The sequence below is a fragment of the Mauremys reevesii genome, linkage group 10 (genome assembly GCF_016161935.1).
Source record: "Mauremys reevesii isolate NIE-2019 linkage group 10, ASM1616193v1, whole genome shotgun sequence".
Classification (NCBI taxonomy): domain Eukaryota; kingdom Metazoa; phylum Chordata; order Testudines; family Geoemydidae; genus Mauremys; species Mauremys reevesii.
The window spans coordinates 55369318-55388901 of NC_052632.1; the positions used below are offsets into that span (position 1 = coordinate 55369318).

Here is a 19584-nt window from a genome sequence, read left to right on the forward strand (position 1 = left end):
CACTTGATGACCTCTCAAGGTCCTTTCCAGCGCTACATTTCTATGATTACAGTCCAGAACAAATGATCAGCAAAGGAACTTGAAATGTCACAATGGAGGAGAAGTAATGTTCAGCTCAGAATGAACACGCTCTTATTTCCCTTTCTTCACCTTCTTGGTGCAAGGATTCTGGCTTTCCGGGAAAGCCAGATAAGCAGAGACTCTCTACCATTTCAATAGTGTGAGCTTCCTTAGGGCAGTGCCTTCTAAGTGCCAGGGTAAGCTCTGGTAGAAGGCCACTATCTTGTCACCAATTTCACAGTACTGGGAAATGTTTACAAAAGCTTATCTTTTCCCCTCCTCCCTTTGCATACGGGAGGGTCAGCCTGTGGGATTCTGCTCCTTTCTGCCTGAGACCAGTGTTGTCTGGGATACAGTCCCTCCCTCCTGCTTGCACAGGCCCAGTGCTCTTCAAGATTCCCCTCATTCCTCCAGGCTGCGGAGAAGGCTTGTCTACGCTGTGCATTAATCCATTGTAAACGGGTGTAAATTCTAGTGCACGCTAGAGTGTCATGCACTAACTGATCCAAGTGGACCCTGCTAGCACACACTATAACTTTCCTACTGCACAATGGACAAATTGGAGAGCAACAAAAATGGTAAAAGGTTTAGAAAACCTGACCTATGAGTAAAGGTTGAAAAAAGTGGGCATGTTTAGTCTTGAGAAAAGAAGAGTGAGGGGGGATTTGATAACAGTCTTCAAATCTACTAAGGGCTGTTACAAAAAGAGAACTGTGAACAATTGTTCTTTGCATCCACTGTATGTAGGACAAGTAGTAATGAGCTTAATATGTAGCAAGGGAGACTTAGAAAGTTTTTCCTAATATCCAACCTAACTATAAGAGTAGTTAAGCACTGAAACAGGCTTTCCAGGGAGGTTGTAGAATCTCCATCATTGGAGGTTTTTAAGAACAGGTTAGCTAAACACCTGTCAGGGATGAACTAGGTCTACTTGGTCCTGCCTCAGGGCAGGGGGCTGGATTTGATGATGTCTCGAGGTCCCTTCCAGTCCTACTTTTCTATGATTCTATGACTAAGGTGCACTAAGGAACTTTAGTGGGCACTAGCAGGGTCCACACAGGTCAGTTAGTGTGTGACTCCCTAGTGGGCACTAGAATTCACACCCCACAAGCGTAGACTAATGCCCAGTGCAGAAAAGCTCAGAGATTTCTATCTGCATTACCTCTCCTTCTCAGCCATGATGAGTTTGGTTAGATAGGAGTGCAACTCATTTTCCTGATTGATCCGTTTCTCTTCAATGTTGTTCCAGCGCTTCTTCTTGGCAATCCGCAGTGCACTTGGAATATCATCCCCAAAATTCAGTCGCTGTTCCTTGGCTAGGTTATAGGCTGGGGAGACAACAGGTGCTCTCAAGGTTGGGGACAGGGTGGAAGAAGCTGATTCTTTGCTAAATCTACCGTAGTTAGGAGGTATATCTAATTAGAGGTGGGATTTGGGTCAGTGGATTATGGCTCCCACCACCTTTGCTTTGGCCAGGAGAGTCTGGTTTTGCCCCTCTCCCTGAAGGAGGGAACAGTGAGAGACAATACCTGTGCCTCTGAGTGCTACATCACTCCCTCCGTGCAAAGCAGCTAATGGGGAATAAATCCGTGGGCCAAGAGCTGCACACAATGACTTGACCCCACTGGACCATCTCCATATAGAAGTTGGTCAAATCACTGATTTCTACGCAGTTTAAGAAGAAACTGACTCCTGTTTAGGCTTCATTCCCATTCAAATATCAGCCTGTTGTCAAGTGCAGAACCAAGATACAGGGAGTGGCAATTAAACTCCTACAGGTTTCCAAATGCTCTCTCTTCCTACAGAGGAATTGGATATGGGCAGTCTGAAGTGACTACACAGAACTAAACACCAGTCTTTTCTAGCTTAAATTCACATTTTGTATTTTGACAAATGGTGATTTGTGCCATATACTGGTGCCTGTTTTGTAAGAGAGGCCCATTCATTTCTCTGCACTGTGGCCCTCATCATGGTGCCTGTTTTGTATTGCTCAATTCTCTGTATGTTAGCAACAGCCCAAAATAGGCCCTGATATCCTGTTAATATAGGAGATCCGGGCCACCTCTATAGGTTGGTGACCGCTTGTGCCAGGCCTGAACATTTAATAGGAAGACACTGCTCACCTCTCTGCAAGTTAGCGATGGCCTCATCATAGTTCTCCATCTCCATCTGGCACTGCCCCAGAAAGAAATGGGCCTTCACTGACTGGCTGTCTAGTTCCAGGGCATGTTTACAATCTGCCAGGGCCTTATCATGTTGCTGCATCTTCAGGTAACACAAGGCTCGGTTGGTGTAGTATACTGCCACTAAGGGGTTCCGGTTCTGGAAGAAAAGTCAGATACATTAAAGGTCTGCCAAGGATAACACAAAGCATATGAGACTTTCATAACTGCACCTGGACGGGAAGGGACAGAAGGGTTCAAGTCTTTCTCCTGCTCTTAGTATCTGTGAAATCTAAATATTACTGGATTGGTCCTCACTGTTCTGGTTATTTGCTCAACATTATAGTAATGGTCACAAGCAGTGCTGAAGCATGCAAGCTCTGGACTGCTGTGCTCTAGTATTTAACCTGCTTGGCCTACTGCACATTACCCTTTACAATATGGAGCCACAATTTAGGTACTAAGATGGAAATTAGCGTTAAAAGCTGTCTATCTGGGCAGGCTACTGAATCCTGGCTCATGTTTCCAGAGGCAGAATTCTGCTTTTCTCTCTCATTTAAGCCTTAACAAGGCCTACCAAGAGGGAGTGTGCCTTTCCTTCACTGGGCCAGAGGAAAGATACACCGTTGAGAGGCTCCACAGACTCCTCATTATCCAGTAGACAAGGTGAGAGTTCTAAGGCCCACAAAGGATAGTTTTGCTCAGAAATCCTGCAAAGTATAATTGGATCCAGAGGTTTGTTTTGTGGGAGAGGCCCGATCCTTGACCTGAATTATTTTAAAATTACATAAATATTTTGCTCATGAAAGTTAGAACAGCACTGACTAGAGCCATTCAGGCAGGAACTGTATGTGCTTCTCCTGCAGAGCTCTGCCAGTGCAATATAATCCTGACCTTATGCAGCCTCTGCTATCCCAAACCCTGGGCCTCCAAATAAACACCAATGCACTTCTTGATCTGCTGCACCATGGACAGTTCTGGTCCTGCCTAACCTCCTCCCAGTTTTGCCAGTTCACCACATTCCTTAACAAATGAGCCCCATGGTATTGTAGCCCTGGACCTCCGCTTACTCTACCAATGCATGACAGTCCTGACCTGCAGCACCTGCTATTCTACTCCTGGGCCTCTGGCACAGCTCCACTGATGCATCTCAACCCTGACCTGCCCCCTCTCCTAGCTATTCAAGTTTTGGATTTCTCCACTCTGCGGTGATTTGATGATGTGGAAAAACATCCACTGGGGACTCTGAAGAGACTAATACACATTTTCACTTGTGAGTGACTCAAGAAAATTTGAACCCAAGTCTCTAAAGACAAAATGCTCTAGCTCTCAGACTACAGCTTGTTCAGTAAGTGGATACAAGTGATGTTAACCAGCATGTCCTTAGAACGAAGTGATCACTCCTGTCTTTCTAAATAGGAGACAACAATGAAGAGTCTAAAGCTGCATAATCTTGTCCCATCAGCTATTTCCCAAAGGAATATTGTATGTTGTTTACAAGTTCATCATCATGGACCCAGCTAACAGGCTTTAGCAGTTACCATGAACCAGCAGCCAGGTTGATATACAAAAACACACTTAAAGAGCAGTACCATGATAGACAAACTAGGAAAACCATGAATGCTACATTGAAACAGGCTAGATGGTGACAGTCACCTAAATCAAGAGTGTATTACAGACAACACAGAGCAGAGGCAATTTGTTGAGGGTGTGTGAGTAAACACAGAATAGACAGACTACACAAACTGGCTTTTGTAATGCTATCTTCCTAATGAAACAGAGGAAATACTTGACTCAGCTAAATACCAGGCGGGGCACAGAGACTATTCCAGACCCAGGAGAAAAGCATCCCAAACAGTAATCTCCTAACATTAGCAGCCCTGAGTGTTCAAAGAAATTTCCTTCAATCTCAAACTGTGCATCTCAGTCTGCAGAGTCAGAGAGAGAAAAAATCCCCTTGTGACAGGCATGATACAAGCAAAAGGGTTTTATTTCCAAGAGGACATATGCTTAGGAACACAAATCCCCAAGAGCCATGGTATGAGCCCTAGATTATGGTTCTGATGGCACACCTGGAATCTGGACCAAATCAAAGGTTCAAGTGCTGCACTAGACAGAGCTCACAAGCACTGCAGTGCAGTGTTATGTAGAATGGGTCCTTTGGACAACATTTTAAACTAAGATCCTTTCTGCCCATAACTAGTAGATACTTAGTAGAAACTAAGGCACTATCAATAAATACTTCAACTATAGGGCTAAAGATCCCATATAGTACTTTGTGGAGAGACTAGGAGATAAACCGTGTCCTGTCCAAACCCTTTCAGCATCATAAATTCCAACATCCCCAGCTGTCTGCCTTTACTGCCATTGCCACTAACAATTCTCAACTCGACTTTTTGTAAAAGATTGATATCCCAAGTCTGAGCAGCCAAGATCAGCACCCCAAGCTGAGCAATAACTGGAATGCTGAAAACATTGTCTGGGCCTAAATCCATAGGGTGACCTGAGTGTGAAATGTTTTTCCAGGCCTCCTGTTCCCAAGGGACTCTTGTTACCAACACAGCACTGAAGGAGGGACCAGGCCTCCAAGGAAGCAGGGACCTTAGCCTGGATTCTTCCCAAAGCAGGGTGGGGTGTGTGTGTATGTTTGTTTTCAAGCAGGAACTGAGTCCTGCAGTATCGCTTTTCCAGGGACACACAATGGATACTGGCCTCAGCTTCAAACAGCTCAGCCCCCAATGTACAAACTGGCCCTCACCCTACACAGCTCAGCTCTACCTCCCCCAGATAGCTCAGTTGTGTCCCCCGCAGTGGGTACGAGCCCCTACCCCAGATAGCTCAGCTCTATGGCTGCCCACCCCCCACAGTGTGTGCCAGCCTCTCCCCCAGATAGCTCTGCTGTCCCCCCTGTAGTGAGTGCCAGACTCTCCCCCCAAACAGCTCAGCTCTGTACCCCCCGCAGTGGGTGCCAGCCTCTCCCCCAGATAGCTCAGCTCTATGTCCCCCCACAGTGGGTGCCAGCCTCTCCCCCCAAACAGTTCAGCTCTGTGTCCCCCCGCCCGCAGTGGGTGCCAGCCTCTCCCCCAGATAGCTCAGCTCTGTACCCCCCGCAGTGGGTGCCAGCCTCTCCCACCAGATAGCTCAGCTCTGTGTCCCCCCACAGTGGGTGCCAGCCTCTCCCCCAGATAGCTCAGCACTGTGTCCCCCCACAGTGGGTGCCAGCCTCTCCCCCAGATAGCTCAGCACTGTGTCCCCCCACAGTGGGTCCCAGCCCCTCCCCCAGATAGCTCAGCACTGTGTCCAGACAGCTCAGCTCTGTGTCCCCGCAGTGGGGGCCTGCCTCTCCCCCAGATAGCTCAGCTCTATGTCCCCCCACAGTGGGTGCCAGCCTCTCCCCCCAACCAGTTCAGCTCTGTGTCCCCCCGCCCGCAGTGGGTGCCAGCCTCTCCCCCAGATAGCTCAGCTCTGTAAGTGGGTGCCAGCCCCGCAGTGGGTGCCAGCCTCTCCCCCAGATAGCTCAGCTCTGTGTCCCCCCACAGTGGGTGCCAGCCTCTCCCCCAGATAGCTCAGCACTGTGTCCCCCCACAGTGGGTGCCAGCCTCTCCCCCAGATAGCTCAGCTCTGTGTCCCCCCACAGTGGGTGCCAGCCTCTCCCCCAGATAGCTCAGCTCTGTGTCCCCCCCAGTGGTGCCCAGCCTCCCTCCCCCCCACAGTGGGTGCCAGCCTCTCCCCCAGATAGCTCAGCACTGTGTCCCCCCACAGTGGGTTCTGGCCTCTCCCCCCAAAAACCTCAGCTCAGCCCCTGCAGTGGGTGCCAGCCCCTCCCCCCAGACAGCTCAGCCCCCGCAGTGGGTGCCAGCCCCTCCCCGCAGACAGCTCAGTTCTATCCCCCTGCCCCCTAGGCCTCAGCTTGGTCCTGTAGGCCGCACGGCTCCCCGGTCCCTCCAGCCCAGCCCACGTTAGGCCGCTAGACCCCCCGCCCCGCGACAGGCCCAGCGCCCCCAGCCCGCACTCACGATGGCCCGGCCGTAGCAGGCGGCCGCCTCGGGGTACTTGCGGCTGACGAAGAGCCGGTTGCCCTGCTCCTTGTGCTCCTGGGCGCTGTGGCTCTTCTCGGGGCTGCCCCCGCCCGGGCCGCCCCCGAGCCCGGCCGCCGCGCTGCCGCGGGGCCCCACACGGCCCCCGCCGCCGGAGCCGCCCCCAGCCCCAGGCCGCCGCTCTCCTTCTCCTCCTTCCCCTTCATGCCGCAGCGCAGCGCAGCGCTCCCGTGCGGGGCCCGGCCGGATCCCTGCGGCCTCGCACTGCGACAGCCCGGCCGGCCCTGCCCGAGCCCGCCTCCGCCCCGCCCGCAGCCAGCGGGACTTCCGGCAGGGCCGGGCCTGGGCCTGCGGGGAGGGCAGGTGAGACGGAGACGGAGACGGAGTCGGCGCTGAGGAGTCCGGTGGGGCTGGGAGAGTGAGGGAGGTCAGGGCTGAGGGGGGTGGAGTGGGAGAGTCAGGAGGATGGAGTGGGGGGAGGTGAGGGCTGAGGGGAATAGAGTGGGGCACGGCGGGCTGAAGGGGGGCTAGGAGGGTCAGGGCTGAGGGGGAAGGAAGGGGGGGCTGAAGGGGTTGGAGTGGGAGACGGGTGGGAGGGTCAGGAGGATGGAGTTGGGGGAGGTCAGGGCTGGGAGAGTTAGGGAGCAGAGGAGGATGGGGTGAGGGGATAGAGTGGGGGTCAGGAGGCTGAAGGGTGGGGCTAGGAGTGTCAGGGCTGAGGGGTCTGTGAGGGTTCAGGGGGCTGGAGTGGGGGCCTGGGAGGGTCAGGGAGCTGAGGGGATTGGAGCTGGGGAGCGAGGAAGCTGAGGAGCTGGGTGGCAGGAGCAGGCCCAGGGTCACTGCAGGGCAGGGGCGGCTCCAGGCCCCAGCACACCAAGCGTGTGCTTGGGGCGGCATGCCGCGGGGGGCGCTCTGCCGGTGGACCTCCTGCAGGCATCCCTGCGGAGGGTCCACTGGTCCCGCGGCTTCGGTGGAGCATCCGCAGGCACGCCTGCGGGAGGTCCACCGGAGCCGCAGGACCGGCGACCGGCAGCGTGCCCCCCACGGCGTGCCACCGTGCTTGGGGCACCAAAATGGCTAGAGCCGCCCCTGCTGCAGGGAAATAAAGATGAGTGCAGCAAGGGGCTACATCGAGCAAGGAGAGCTGCAGCTTCCTGGAGTGCAGGGAGAGCCAGGCTTAGAGGCAGTGACTTGAGGGGGGCCGTAAGGACCAAAGGTGCTAAGAGGTGGAGAGGCCTGCTGGAGAGCATGGTGGGGTGAAGGACAGGGGGTAGGGAGAGAAAAGAGAGAATGTTGACAGGGCAAGTAGAAGGTGAATGAAGCAAGGGTGGGTTTGGAGGTTGTAGGGAGGGGAGATAAGGATCAGCATTTTCTTCCCATAAGGTCTGTGCTCTGTAGTTCCATTAGCATCAAGTCTGTTTGTCCTTCTCTTTTAGATGTTCTTCGTCCTTAGTGTCCTGGAACCCTGAAACATGCCCTTAAGTGGAGGCCTGTATGGTTGTGAAGACCCCACCTACTGGAGGACAGTGTTTGATATCTACTGGGATGTACTCAAAGCCAAAGGAGGCAGGCAGAAAAAACTTGCTGAGCTGGATAAATGGTAAACCCTTAAGCATTTAAGGTGGTTTCTTTTCTGCTGCATTATTCTCTCTAGGAGCACCACCTCATCATCTCTTGAGGAAGCATACAGCTATGAGTCCTATCCATAGCAGCCTCTTTCAGTGTGAAATCCCTGCCAACCGTTCTCCATCAGTAGCAGCTGGGTCTTCAATAGCATGAGCTTCCTCCCAGCCAGTCAGTACCAGCTGCAACTCCAGCAACATGAACATGTAGGTTCAAGAATATATTTTGACTCCTTGTCTGCCAACGGGTCTGTGTTTCAGGTATCAGGAGGAGCTGCCAGTTGCTATTGCAGGAAGGAGAGAAAAATATCTGACACAGGCTGAAGTGGTGAAACTGATGGAATGGAAACTTGCTGTAAGTAGCTTTCCCAAATGAATTGCCATATGTAACATCTCAGCCATATAATCAAAGTGTTTGTGTAGTGGCAGGAGGGGTCTAAGGCTACAGCTACAGCTTAAGTCGACATAAATCATGTTGCTCAAGTGTGTGAATTAGCCATCCCCTTGAACGACATAATTTATGCCAATTTAAGTGCCAGTGTGGAGAGTGCTGTGTCAGTGAGAAAGCTGCTACTGCTACTTGCAGGGGCTGGGTAATTAGACTCATGATCCATAGAATGACTATATTAGAGAGCTTACAGTAGCACAGCTGCATCAGTGCTGCTATAAACTCTAGTGTAGCCATAAGCTTAGAGCCTTGGGGTCTATAACATCATTTTCAATTGCTGGTGGTTTGGAGCTCTGCTGATTATATTGACTTTTTTTTAAACCTGTGTGAAAGAGTTTAATGCTGCCAGCCTTAAGGCCTCTGTAGTTAGCATCTATTTAATGCTGTTATTCATATTTTAAAGGTACTGCAGTCAAGGAAAACAATCCAGCCAACTATTCTGGTCTGTCTGAACCATGCTTGATGCACGACTGGGGGAGGAGCAATAGTGTCTTTATGCTACCTTTGTGGCTCCTTAATTGCGGGGTTATTGTAGCCCTCTCCTGCCCCCCAACACAACTGATAGAAGCCTCAGGCTTGCTGTAAGTTGCAGTCAGCTGCCATAGGCCCAAGGGATTGTCCCAGGTGCAGTTAGGGATCTTAGGGGCATATGGCTTTTCTGCCACATGCAGTTGCCCAGGTTATATCCCTTAAACAGGATCCTACAATGGGATGGCAGAGCCACTACGCCAGGTAGCAGCCTCCTCGCTTTCTGAGGCTGAGGATTTGGCCCTTTATTTAAAAGTTATCCTCTGTTTGCATTTGTAACAACACATTAGAATGTCAGAGCAGGACTATTTTTAAATCCAAGGGATGCTATTTGCATTTCACACAGCTTGGTAGGTTTCCTCTGACTAGCACCACAGAGCTGTGTGTGGGTTTCCACTACAATAGGGGAATTATTATTCAGTCACTTGTTTATGAAACATTAATATTGTACACAACAACTCTTTACAAACATAATCAAATTATCATGGGCTGTTGACTCACAGGAAGAGGGTGGTTAGTCCAAGTGTAATGGACAGGGTGGAAAAGTCAAAGGGAGTACTTAGGAGAGAGGAGGAGTGTAGGGGACAAGGTGCGGGAAGATGTTGGAAACAAAGGTAAGAAACTAATGGCATTGTAATGGAACAGGAGCTTGAAAATGTGGTCAGAGGAGCACATGTTTAGGCTTTGTCTATACTAGGAAAGAGGACAAGAAGATGAAGCCCCTGAAGTGATGTGAGGAGTTGGGGTGATGTGCTCAGAGTGTGGGTGAGGAAGCTTTAAATCCCACCCTCCAGCAAAACAAAAATGTTGCAGGAAATCTTGTGTTTCATAAAATCGTGCACACCCTAGGGTTTTAAAAACAACACCTTTCCCCCCCCTCAAACAGAGCCTCAATTCTGAGCTTCAGCTCACTTGGCATTTTCCTTTTAGAATGTCACATAGCTTTTTCATTTTCTGGACCATGCTTAAGGATAAAGATCCCCACATGGGATGTTTTCTTTCCAATCACAAGACATCTCAACTTGGAGAAGGCCAGGAAGGGCTCTCCCTCTGGATCACTAGTGGCCCACAGACCATAGCTTGCGAAACTCCACTAAAAAGAAATATCCCTGGAAGGACTCATACTTTTCCCATGTGTTGGAAAGGAACTCATGGCCCCACAGTATTGAAGCCCTTATTATAAAGGCCACTTTTAATTGCTGGTCCCCGTAAAGTATAGACCAGAGGTAGGCAACCTATGGCACACTTGCCAAAGGCAGCACACAAGCTGATTTTCAGTGGCACTCACACTGGCTGGGTCTTGGCCACTGGTCCAGGGGGGCTCTGCATTTTAATTTAATTTTAAATGAAGCTTCTTAAACATTTTAAAAACCTTATTTACTTTACATACAACAATAATTTAGTTATATATTTATAGACATAGAAAGAGACCTTCTAAAAACGTTAAAATGTATTACTGGCACACGAAACCTTAAATTAGAGTGAATAAATGAAGACTCTGCACACCACTTCTGAAAGGTTCCCGACCCCTGGTATAGACTTTTTCCTGTAGCAATGAGCTGTACTCACTTGTAGAGAGAAGAAGCTGAGCTCCTCAGGTTGGGATGTCCTTACCATGCTCTCTTCTCTCCTCCTATCTAGCGGGGAAAGTTTCGTCCTCGTCTGCAGCAGCTGGTGGCCACTAACTCCAGTGAAACTGTGGAGAGCTGTACAAGGAAAGCTTTCCAGCTCCTTCCAGACATGGCAGCTGCCATTACTGAGCTGAGCCAGCTAAAGGCTGTGGGACCAGCCACAGCTTCAGGTAAGAAGTTGTGGGAGGGAGGGGATAAATCCAAGAGGGCCAGGGCCTGCCTATACCATTAGGTAAGAAATGGGAAGATTGTTCAGATTTTCCACAGCACTATGTAAATAGCACCACCCAAATGGTGCTAGTTAGAGTGGGATCTGAAATGCTGATCTTTCCTGGATGATAAACACGTCTGGGAGACAGTATTGGCCCTGGAACTGAGCACTGGGGAAAAGAAAGGGGAAGCACCCACATCTGCAACCTGCTCTCAGTTTTTCTCAATCCAGCAAGTAGCCAAACTTGTTTCCAATGGCCAGTTCTTAGAGAGAAGACCTTTGCATATGCTTAGTGCTGTGGCTGGCAAAGGCAGCAAATCAAAGGCATCTGGGCTTGTACGCAATGGTGCCTGCATATGAAGTTGTGGCTAGATCTCTGGCTCAGTGCGTTTCCCCATGTGTTTGTGTAAAGCAGGGGCACATTCACATGTGGGGGGAATTAGAGACTGGCTCAAACTGCAAAATTGTAATCCTTATTTCAGTCCCCCTCCTCCCAAATTCAAGACTGTTAAGACACCCAGGGTTTTGGTTCAATCACATCTCTGCTAGAATACAGGTGCACATACATTTTTGGGTTCAGTTTCCATGATGTGTCCTGGAAGGTGGGATCAGGAGTCTGATTCCAGGTGTTCTGAGAGCCTGAACAGGGTGGGAGAAGCTGCATGTTTCTCCAAGACACAGGGCCGTCACTGTCATGCAGGCTGCCCCGTGTCTCCTCTTCCTGCTCCCAACCTCTTCCTTTTCTCTGCTCAGCACCTTCCACTCTTTCCACTTAGCAATTCTAGCTGCAGGAGCCCCAGACGCTGCGGCATTTATGGCAGATGAAGCAATGGAGTCCATCCCCGGCCTCACCCCAATTCAGTATACCCTCAAGCATTACATCCTCTACCTGGACAAGATCCAGCTCTGTGTCAAGAAACTAAACAAAGGTAAGGGTAGGTGGGGTCACTGCCCAGACCTCTTACGGGGTAGGGGAAGGAGGATTGCATCTCTCTGCTTTAGTTAAGTGTTTATGGTCTGAATTTTAGAAATTATTTGAACTGCAATGAACCCTTTAGTGCTTACAGTAAGGTTGTCATTATGATACAAGAAAACAGTGGTTAGCACAAATGACTGGGAGTCAGGACCCTGGATTCTATTCTTGTCTCTGCCACTGATTGCATGGCCTTGGCTAAATTACATAGGCCCAGAGCCTCAAAGGCATTTAAGCACTTTAAGAGCCTAACTCCCATTGATGGGAGTTGGGCTCTTAAATACCTTTGCTGATCTGGGCCCTAATTTCTCTGTGCTTCAGCTTCCCCCACCTGTAAAATGAAAGTAACGTTTACTCACCTCTGCCCAGTGCATTGAGATCCTCAGATGAAAATTGCCAAAAGTACAACATTGTTGATATCTGGCATTTTTGCATCAAGTGATTAATTGAAAAGCAAATTAACAATTTCCTGGTTTCTTAGACCTGAACCTTGCAGTCACTGTAGAGCCATTCTCAGCAGCACCTGTATTGAAACAGCTGCTCTGCAAGATTTCCCTTATTAACCTTTCCTTGCCTTCTGTGCCCACCATGAATTTGGATTGCCTTTTCATTCTCCCTTTAATTTTTGCTTGAAGTTGTGGCCAGCTCCATCTCCCTTCCCTGCTCCCCTGGTCTGTGTCTTCCTTCTGGGTTTCCAAAGGTCTCAGTGTGGCAATGATTTTGTCCACTAAGTTTGCTTGCCCTGCTGTACTGTAGAACCATAGCAGCAGTAGGGCAATTGTAGACCAGGATTGCAGAGATGTTCTCCTGCCCCAGCCTACGTGCACATCCACAAAACAGCAGCAGCTTTTGATCTTCCCCTCCCTCCTAGTCTGGTATGACTGACATTCTCCACTCAGAGGCTCAGAACTGGAATAGCAGGAGGGATGTTTGCAAGGCCAAAGTGAGGTGTATTGCCAAAGTTGTGTGGGAGCCTAGGAGAGATGCTGCAGATCTGGATCAATGTGCATTGCCAGAGCTGTGTGAAGAAAGTCTGTCTCATTCTAATCTGTACTATCAGCCTTTCACTTTACTGGGCCACATATCTTACCAAAAATTCATTTGGGAGATGTAGATTGATTCCTACCCTGTCTCTCCTTCATCTGGTTCTTCTACTGATGCAGAGTTTAATTGCTCCCTTCTGATCTTTTCTAGTGGATACAGAGAAAGCATGGACTCCTCATCGTGTGGAGATGTGTCTCTGGGCCTGGGCTGTGGCACAGAAATTGTGTCCTTCACTGCTGCAGACTCTGAGTGCAGGGGGAGAGAAGGCAGATGATGAGGCGGATGAGGATGTTAGACCCACAAAAAAATGGAAAGCCAGGTGAAAACATCATCGGCCAGGAACCTAACAAGCATCACACAGTGTTTGCCTCCTGTTATCTGATGCACAGTTTGACTAAATACTAAAGCTGGACTCCTTGGGGAATCTAAATATTACCCTTTTTGGGGAGTCATTCAGGGAATGGGTCAAATTGATCAGGTGTGGGAAGAAATAAAGGGGAGCTCTTCTGTTTGAATCACTCCCCCTTTGGAACCAAAGCTGATCTTTCAAAAGGAGCCCTCTGCTTGGTGTGTGCAGTGATTTTTACAATAATTCCTTAATAAACTTTTGATGGTTTTCATAGTACCACATAGTTGGGGTTTGCTTGGTTGCCAATAGGATAATGATGTGACAACAGGAAGTGCCCGCTCTCATACTGTATCTGTTGTCCCATCTCACCTACCTCCTAAACATGAATGGATCTTCCAGGATGCCATCCTGGCCCCAGATCTGGCTTCCTGGACCATTTACCTCCATCTCCAGTAATCCCATTGATTGAAGATTCCTCCAACTGGAATTGTATCATCAGAGTTCTTCCATCACAATAGCTGCATGTCATGATCATTAAAAGAGCTGGTGATCTGCTCAGCCCTGTACATTAGTCAGAGATCATGAAAGTGTCTGCTCTGGAGAGCTTATGCTCTGTGTGACCGACAAAATGCATTGAGACATCCAGAGAGGAAGTCTCCATGGGTTTTATTTCCCCCTTCCTTCTATTCCTCTCCCTAGTCTATTCAATTTTTCCATGGGTACACCCTACAAAAGAAGGGTGTCTTTAGTAGGGACTTGAAAGGGGACTGGAGACCTGACAGATGGGGATCAGGAGATCATTCCAGGCATAGGAGGCATCACAAAAGAAGGCAAAAAAGAAAGGAGCAGAAAAAGGAAATGGATGAGGCTAGCACTGTTGGCGTAATTGGCATGACTGCACTTTCCAGGCGCTGAAGTGTATTGGCAGTGTACTGGAATAAAGATGCTACAGTTCAGGCCCTTGGTACATTGGCAAAGCTGTGGGGACTCCAGGATTGGGAAAGCCCAGAGGAAGGGGGGTGGTGCAGTGCAAGCGTGAGGGGTGGGGAAGGGAGTCCCCAAGACTAGGATATGAAGGGTTGCTGCTGCAGATAAGGAGTGAGGTGCAATATCCGGTTTATGTGCATCTCCCCCTTCCTGGCACATCTGTGGACGACTCTTGGGGCGATCCATGTCTTGTACCCCATTCAAGTGGATGAAACAAAGATGAAGGTTGTATGTGGTCAAACTACCTTTCAGTGGCTCAAGAGAGCATGAATACCAACCTCAGGGAAGCCTGTTAAGAACCAGGGCACAAACCCAAAATTGGTTGAGAGTTCTATTTAGATTTCACCACCAATCATCAAGTGTAAATTCATCATGCATTGTAACTACCTTGTCACAGAGAGTCCCGTTGGGTACTCCAATCTGTCAGCCAGGTAAGCCCACCTTTGTGATAGATGCTCCCTTACACCAAGGATCACAGCAATATTCAGGTTACTTCAAGTCCCAAAGGACAAGTCACTTACTCCCAGGTCAATTGCACTGTAGATCTCACACTAAAGACAATGCTTGTAGCAAGTCCTATAATAAACTACCTAAATTTATATAGGAAACATAAATAAGAATTATTTACAAGTTTAAAGCAAATGAACATACACACACAAATAAGTTCCAATCTTACGTTTCAAAATGTAATAGATGCTTCTGTAATAAACAAGCTCTATATGCCCATTCGGGCTAACCCTGGCTAAGTACTGGGGTTCTCTTACTGATGCCTAGAAAACCTTGCCTTCAAAGTCCAAGCAGCATAGAGATAGAGTTCCTTCTTGTTAGGGGGGTTTCTTCCCACTCCTCCTTGCACTTTGAGGGGAACTCAGCTGATGGTGGGAATTCACTTGCATGATTCATCTTCATGGGGCAGGGAGGAGGGGGAGAAGAGAGCAGGCAACAGAGTCTTTTGTCCTCTACTGTTCCACAATAATTTGTTTGGTGTTGATGGGTCTTCTCTTTTGGGCAGGACATTTGGTTAGAGACCAGCATTTCACACTAGTTAATGTCTCACACCTGACTGGTGATTTACACAGAGGCACTCACAATGCAAACTTTCAAATATTATCTTACAATAAGTGACAGCTGTTATAAGGAGATTGATGCCTGCAGCAGCTCACAAGCATTCCATAAAGTTTAAACACAGTCTTTGAAGTCTAATACCTATTTTAACAATACTAACATACAGGTGAGCCAGACTGATTCCAGCTATGTGTTTATAATGTTTAGTTGAGACATAGGGACCTTGGCATGAGCTGGCACCTGATCTCCCAGCATCCCATGTGCAACCTATTCCATCAGCTATTTGGTGTATCCTTTGGGTTACTAAATAATATCACTAAAGTTACAGCCCTTTATATTTTCAAATTACTACCAATATTAAATTCATTCTGGGATGGCCCTGTGTATTATGAGGTACTATGGACTTAGACTATGCAGTAAGGCACTGATGACTTGCATGTCTGAGCAGCATGGAATTTGGAGGCAGACTAGTAATTATTTTGTGATCTGCCATCACTGGCACATCATTCAGCAGTTTTACTGGGTCGTTTAAAAATAAGTGTACAACAAATTGAAAATATCTGAGGGCTATTTGCATTGTAAGAGAAACACCCCAACCCATGGCTCTGCAGGAGCCTTCTTGGACTGTGTAGTTAGCCAGCTGGAACTAGATACTTGGTGTGACAGAACCCAGATAAAGCTGTTGAAGCCTCTTTGAGAGAGGAACAGAGGCTTGGAGAAGGAAGGTGCTACCATCTGTGCCTCTTAAGCTGCACAGGAACAGGGATCTACAGTTGCAGAGTTGAGAGCTGTGCCGTGGCAGCTCCTTGGATACACAGGCATGGAAAAGGCAGACAGTGGCAGGCAGAGAGGTGGAGCTGGAGTACTGCAGGAAAACAGGAATGCAACATCAATAGATTGGGGTGACATCTCAGTAAAAAGGGAAATCATGCAGCCCCTCGCACAACTGCATGGCTGAATTATACGCAGGGCTCAGTTTAGCCTTCCTGGGATGCAGCTTAAGTTATTACTCTTTTAGAGATGGAAAAACTGAGGCACAGAAAGGTGACGTGAGTTGTCCAAAGCAGCTGGGGTTAGAACACAGGATTTCCTATTACCTGAGCCTTGCTCAGTCTAGACAGTGCCTATACATTTCCCCTAAGATGTTTTTTGCTGCTGGAGCCCAAGTTACGGAAACTGTGTAATCAAGGGACCTGTCTCCTGCTGCCAGAGGACAGCTGCTGCATTAGCAGACTCTGCAGAATCCAAACTGCCTCACATCCAATAATGAATGAGTTTATTAGACAGTCAGCGACACTAGCTGACCTGCCCTGGAGTGGGAAGGGAATAGAGGCAAATGGGAAATAGTTATTTTGGATTTGGAGGGTCAAAGAGCAGAGTCAGGAACCAAAAGTCATCAAGAAAGCAAAGCTCAAGATAGAAAATAAGACTGTGTCCCCAGCCAAGCAGTGATGAGGCAGCCTTGAGGGCAACAGATAGCACTCAGTCCAGCTCCTTGTCAGCTCCCAGAGGCTAATGGCTGCAATGTGCATGGCATGGAATCCTTTGTATCTCTGGAGACGAAAGTGCCTTTCTGAGAAGTGCCTGGCATGCATGGCATGGTTCAGAAAACTTGCTGCAGTGATCAGGATTTGCTATCAGTCAGGATCATTTCAGCTGCCTGGAATTTTCTGCTCTAGCAATTTTCCTTTGGGCTTTTGCCCCTCCCACTTGTTTCCACATTTCCTTTTTTTCTGGCAGCTCAACTGGGTCTAGATTCCTTTCATTCAAGATGCAAAGTGACTGGCTGGATAGCTGGGAGGATCTTCTTGGCCCAGTGAGAGCCTGAGCTTCCTCCTTTTAAAGTCAATTGCTGCAAACCTTCCATTGACTTGGTGTTTAAAAATCAAAGTATAAAAGAGTATGGCTACATTATGGTGACTAAACCAGCATAGCTATGGTGCCATAGCTATGGATAACCCTGTAGTGTAGACACAGCCTACACTGGCGGAAGGGGTTTTCCTTTACTGTAGGAACACTTCCTCCCTGACTGATGGCTACTAGGTTGACAGAAGAATGCTAGACAGACACCTCGCTATGTCTACACAGGGTTAAGTTGGCATATCGACATCATTCCGACCTGTGGATTTTTCACACCCGTGAGCGTTGTAGGTATGTACCTATATTTTTAAGTGTAGACCAGGAATAAGCGATGGTCAAAGACCTCTAGGTCTGTTGTATAGAACATAGACAGGGACTCAGAGTCCTCAGCACAAGGGGGCCAAGTGCAGCCTGACATGAATGTGTGCATATCCCATAAGCCTTCAGGCCAGTTGTTCAATAATTGGGTACGAGCCAGTGCTAACAGGTAATTTACATCAACTGGTATCTCACATCTGAATTTGGCCCACTGAGCCTGAGTGTATGAGAGTGGTAGGCCTGGTCTACGCTTAAAAATTAGATTGACCTAGGTATGTCACTCAAGACTGAAAAATTTCACACCTTGGCCATCATCGTTAGGTCGATCTAGCCATGGTGTAGCCATGGCTAGGTCAGAGGAATTCTTCCGTTGACCTAGCTACCACCTCTTGTCGAGATGGATTAACTACATCAATGGAAAAAACCTGTCCGTCGATGTATGAAGGGTCTACACTATAATTGCAACACTGCAGTGCTGCTGTGCCACTATACAGGCTGTAGTGTAAGCATGCCCTTAAGTTACTCACTAGAGTATGCCTACATTACAGTCACACAGCTGCAGCCCAGCAGCTATGCTGCTGTCGTGTAGATGCTTCCTGCATAGATGAGTTTTTCTATTGGTGTAGGTAATCCACTTCTCCCAGAGGCTGTGGCTAGGTCTGTGGAAGAGTTCTTCTGTTGACCTGGCTGCCACTACACCAGAGTTTAGGTCGCCCTAACTATGTTGCATGAAATTTTTCACAGCCCTGAGCGATGTAGCTAGGTCAACCTAAGTTTAAGGGGACAGAGATGCATGGTGGAAGAAAAGCATCTGGGGGCGGGAGGGAGAGAAAATAAGGTGGTGTAGGTTAAAGATAATTTACACTTTCTCATGACTCCTCAGACAATAATTCATACTGACAGACTGCCGTACACATAAGTAAGTGGGTCTAAGGAAGTTCTTTTCCATCTTTCCCATTTTATCTGCATTTGGCTCAAGTGTATCCAAAAATGCAATGACCCAGGTCTAGCCATCAAAGTTTTATAGTAAAACCTGTTGTGCTAGCGACCTACAGATACTCATTTGGTGAATTACCGTAGAAAGCTTTCAGCACTGTTTATGACTTCCTGTCCTTGTCTATCTGTATCCTTGTTATCCGTCTCTATGGGTAGGTTTACACTAACCTTCTGGGTCGACGCGGTGAGTTCGACTTCTCGGAGTTCGAACTATTGTGTCTGATCTAGACGCGATAGTTCGAACTCCGGAAGCGCTGCGGTCGACTCTGGTACTCCACCACTGCAAACGGCGGTGGCGGAGTCGACGGGGGAGCTGCGGAGTTCGACCCCGCCACGTCTGGACGGGTGAGTAGGTCGAACTAGGGTACTTCGAATTCAGCTACGCTATTCACGTAGCTGAATTTGCGTACCCTAGTTCGACCCCCCCCCTTCTTGGTGTAGACCAGGCCTAACTCATCCACAAAGCCAGTGCTAAAGAGATGTCTATAGTAGTAATTTAAGGCTAGATTGCACAATCTTTACTTACACTGGGCTAATGTAACTATTTGTTTAAGTGTTCACCAACATGAGTAAGGGTTACACAATCTCACCCTTGATATTTGGCAACCATTTCCCCCACAGATTCCCACTGATCTTTAAAGGTAAGATCTTTTGCAGGGGAGCTCAGAAACACCTAAGAGATCGATCTTCAGATGGTATAAATTGAAGATATCTAACTAATGGCAGTTATTCCTTTGCACCACAGCAGAAGAATCCCAATCTGTGGGGTTTAGGATCTCCAGGAGGTCCTGATACAATAGGTCTCTGAACTGGTGATCCTAATAAAAGTCTTAGCAAGTCAATAGAGCGTTACACCAGCTGAGGATCTGCCCTATCAAATGTCAGAGTGAGCATTCTCCAATTTCTGATCAGCAAAATCAAACCCTCTTACTCAGAAGAATAAATGGCCGCATGCGAACTCATACCAAAAAACAACAAAAAGAGGTGAATTCAAGCCAATTCTGTTATTTCGATGCAAGTTTGTGTTTGGATGAGGCCAGAGATGTGGACTGAAACAACAAGGGGGGCTGATTCCTAAAATGAAGAGCCTTTTCTCTGAAGTGTTTTAGCCAAACAGATGTTCAAACAATTCAGCACTGCCAGCTCTCAGGATAGTTGAAGTTTTTTCTCTAAGCCTCAGCTTCTGACGATTGCATGAGAACGTTGGCTTTCATTTGAACAAAAAACAACACACACTTCTAGCCTTCCTGGTATGGTTTCAGAGGAAAAAACCCTCTGAAATACAAACCCTCG

The 19584-nt window shown here is 48.2% G+C and overlaps 2 protein-coding genes and 1 long non-coding RNA gene across 4 annotated transcripts in view; 1 reads left to right on the forward strand and 2 right to left on the reverse strand.

Moving 5' to 3' along the window:
• STUB1 (STIP1 homology and U-box containing protein 1) overlaps nucleotides 1-19584 on the reverse strand; it is a 30580-nt gene that overhangs the window by 5090 nt on the left and 5906 nt on the right. Inside the window, exons 1-3 of one of the 2 annotated variants that reach the window (XM_039491557.1) lie at nucleotides 6239-6394; nucleotides 2184-2382; nucleotides 1223-1388 (exon numbers count right to left, since the gene is read on the reverse strand). In XM_039491557.1, the coding sequence (XP_039347491.1) occupies nucleotides 1223-1388; nucleotides 2184-2325 (308 nt within the window). In that variant the 5' untranslated portion in view covers nucleotides 2326-2382; nucleotides 6239-6394. Of the gene's footprint in view, nucleotides 1-1222; nucleotides 1389-2183; nucleotides 2383-6238; nucleotides 6395-19584 lie in introns of those variants that run through there. The other variant, XM_039491556.1, reaches the window with a different exon arrangement.
• On the forward strand, nucleotides 7702-13341 carry LOC120373301. The gene is made up of 5 exons (XM_039491566.1): nucleotides 7702-7859; nucleotides 8143-8236; nucleotides 10499-10658; nucleotides 11476-11628; nucleotides 12867-13341. The coding sequence occupies exons 1-5, from the start codon at nucleotides 7732-7734 to the stop codon at nucleotides 13037-13039; spliced, it is 708 nt and encodes a 235-aa protein (XP_039347500.1). The 5' UTR covers nucleotides 7702-7731; the 3' UTR covers nucleotides 13040-13341.
• LOC120373302 lies at nucleotides 7810-11477 on the reverse strand. The gene is made up of 2 exons (XR_005585480.1): nucleotides 11266-11477; nucleotides 7810-8165 (listed from the first exon to the last, which is right to left on the reverse strand). It is a non-coding gene; the product is annotated as an uncharacterized LOC120373302 (long non-coding RNA).

Excerpts from the sequence above, each read along its gene's own strand:
- LOC120373301 (XM_039491566.1), top strand. The coding sequence starts at position 7,732 with ATGCCCTTAAGTGGAGGCCTGTATGGTTGTGAAGACCCCACCTACTGG. Across the intron at positions 7,860-8,142 it reads CTTGCTGAGCTGGATAAATG|GTATCAGGAGGAGCTGCCAG; the intron begins GTAAACCCTTAA and ends TCTGTGTTTCAG. Across the intron at positions 10,659-11,475 it reads GGGACCAGCCACAGCTTCAG|CAATTCTAGCTGCAGGAGCC; the intron begins GTAAGAAGTTGT and ends CTTTCCACTTAG.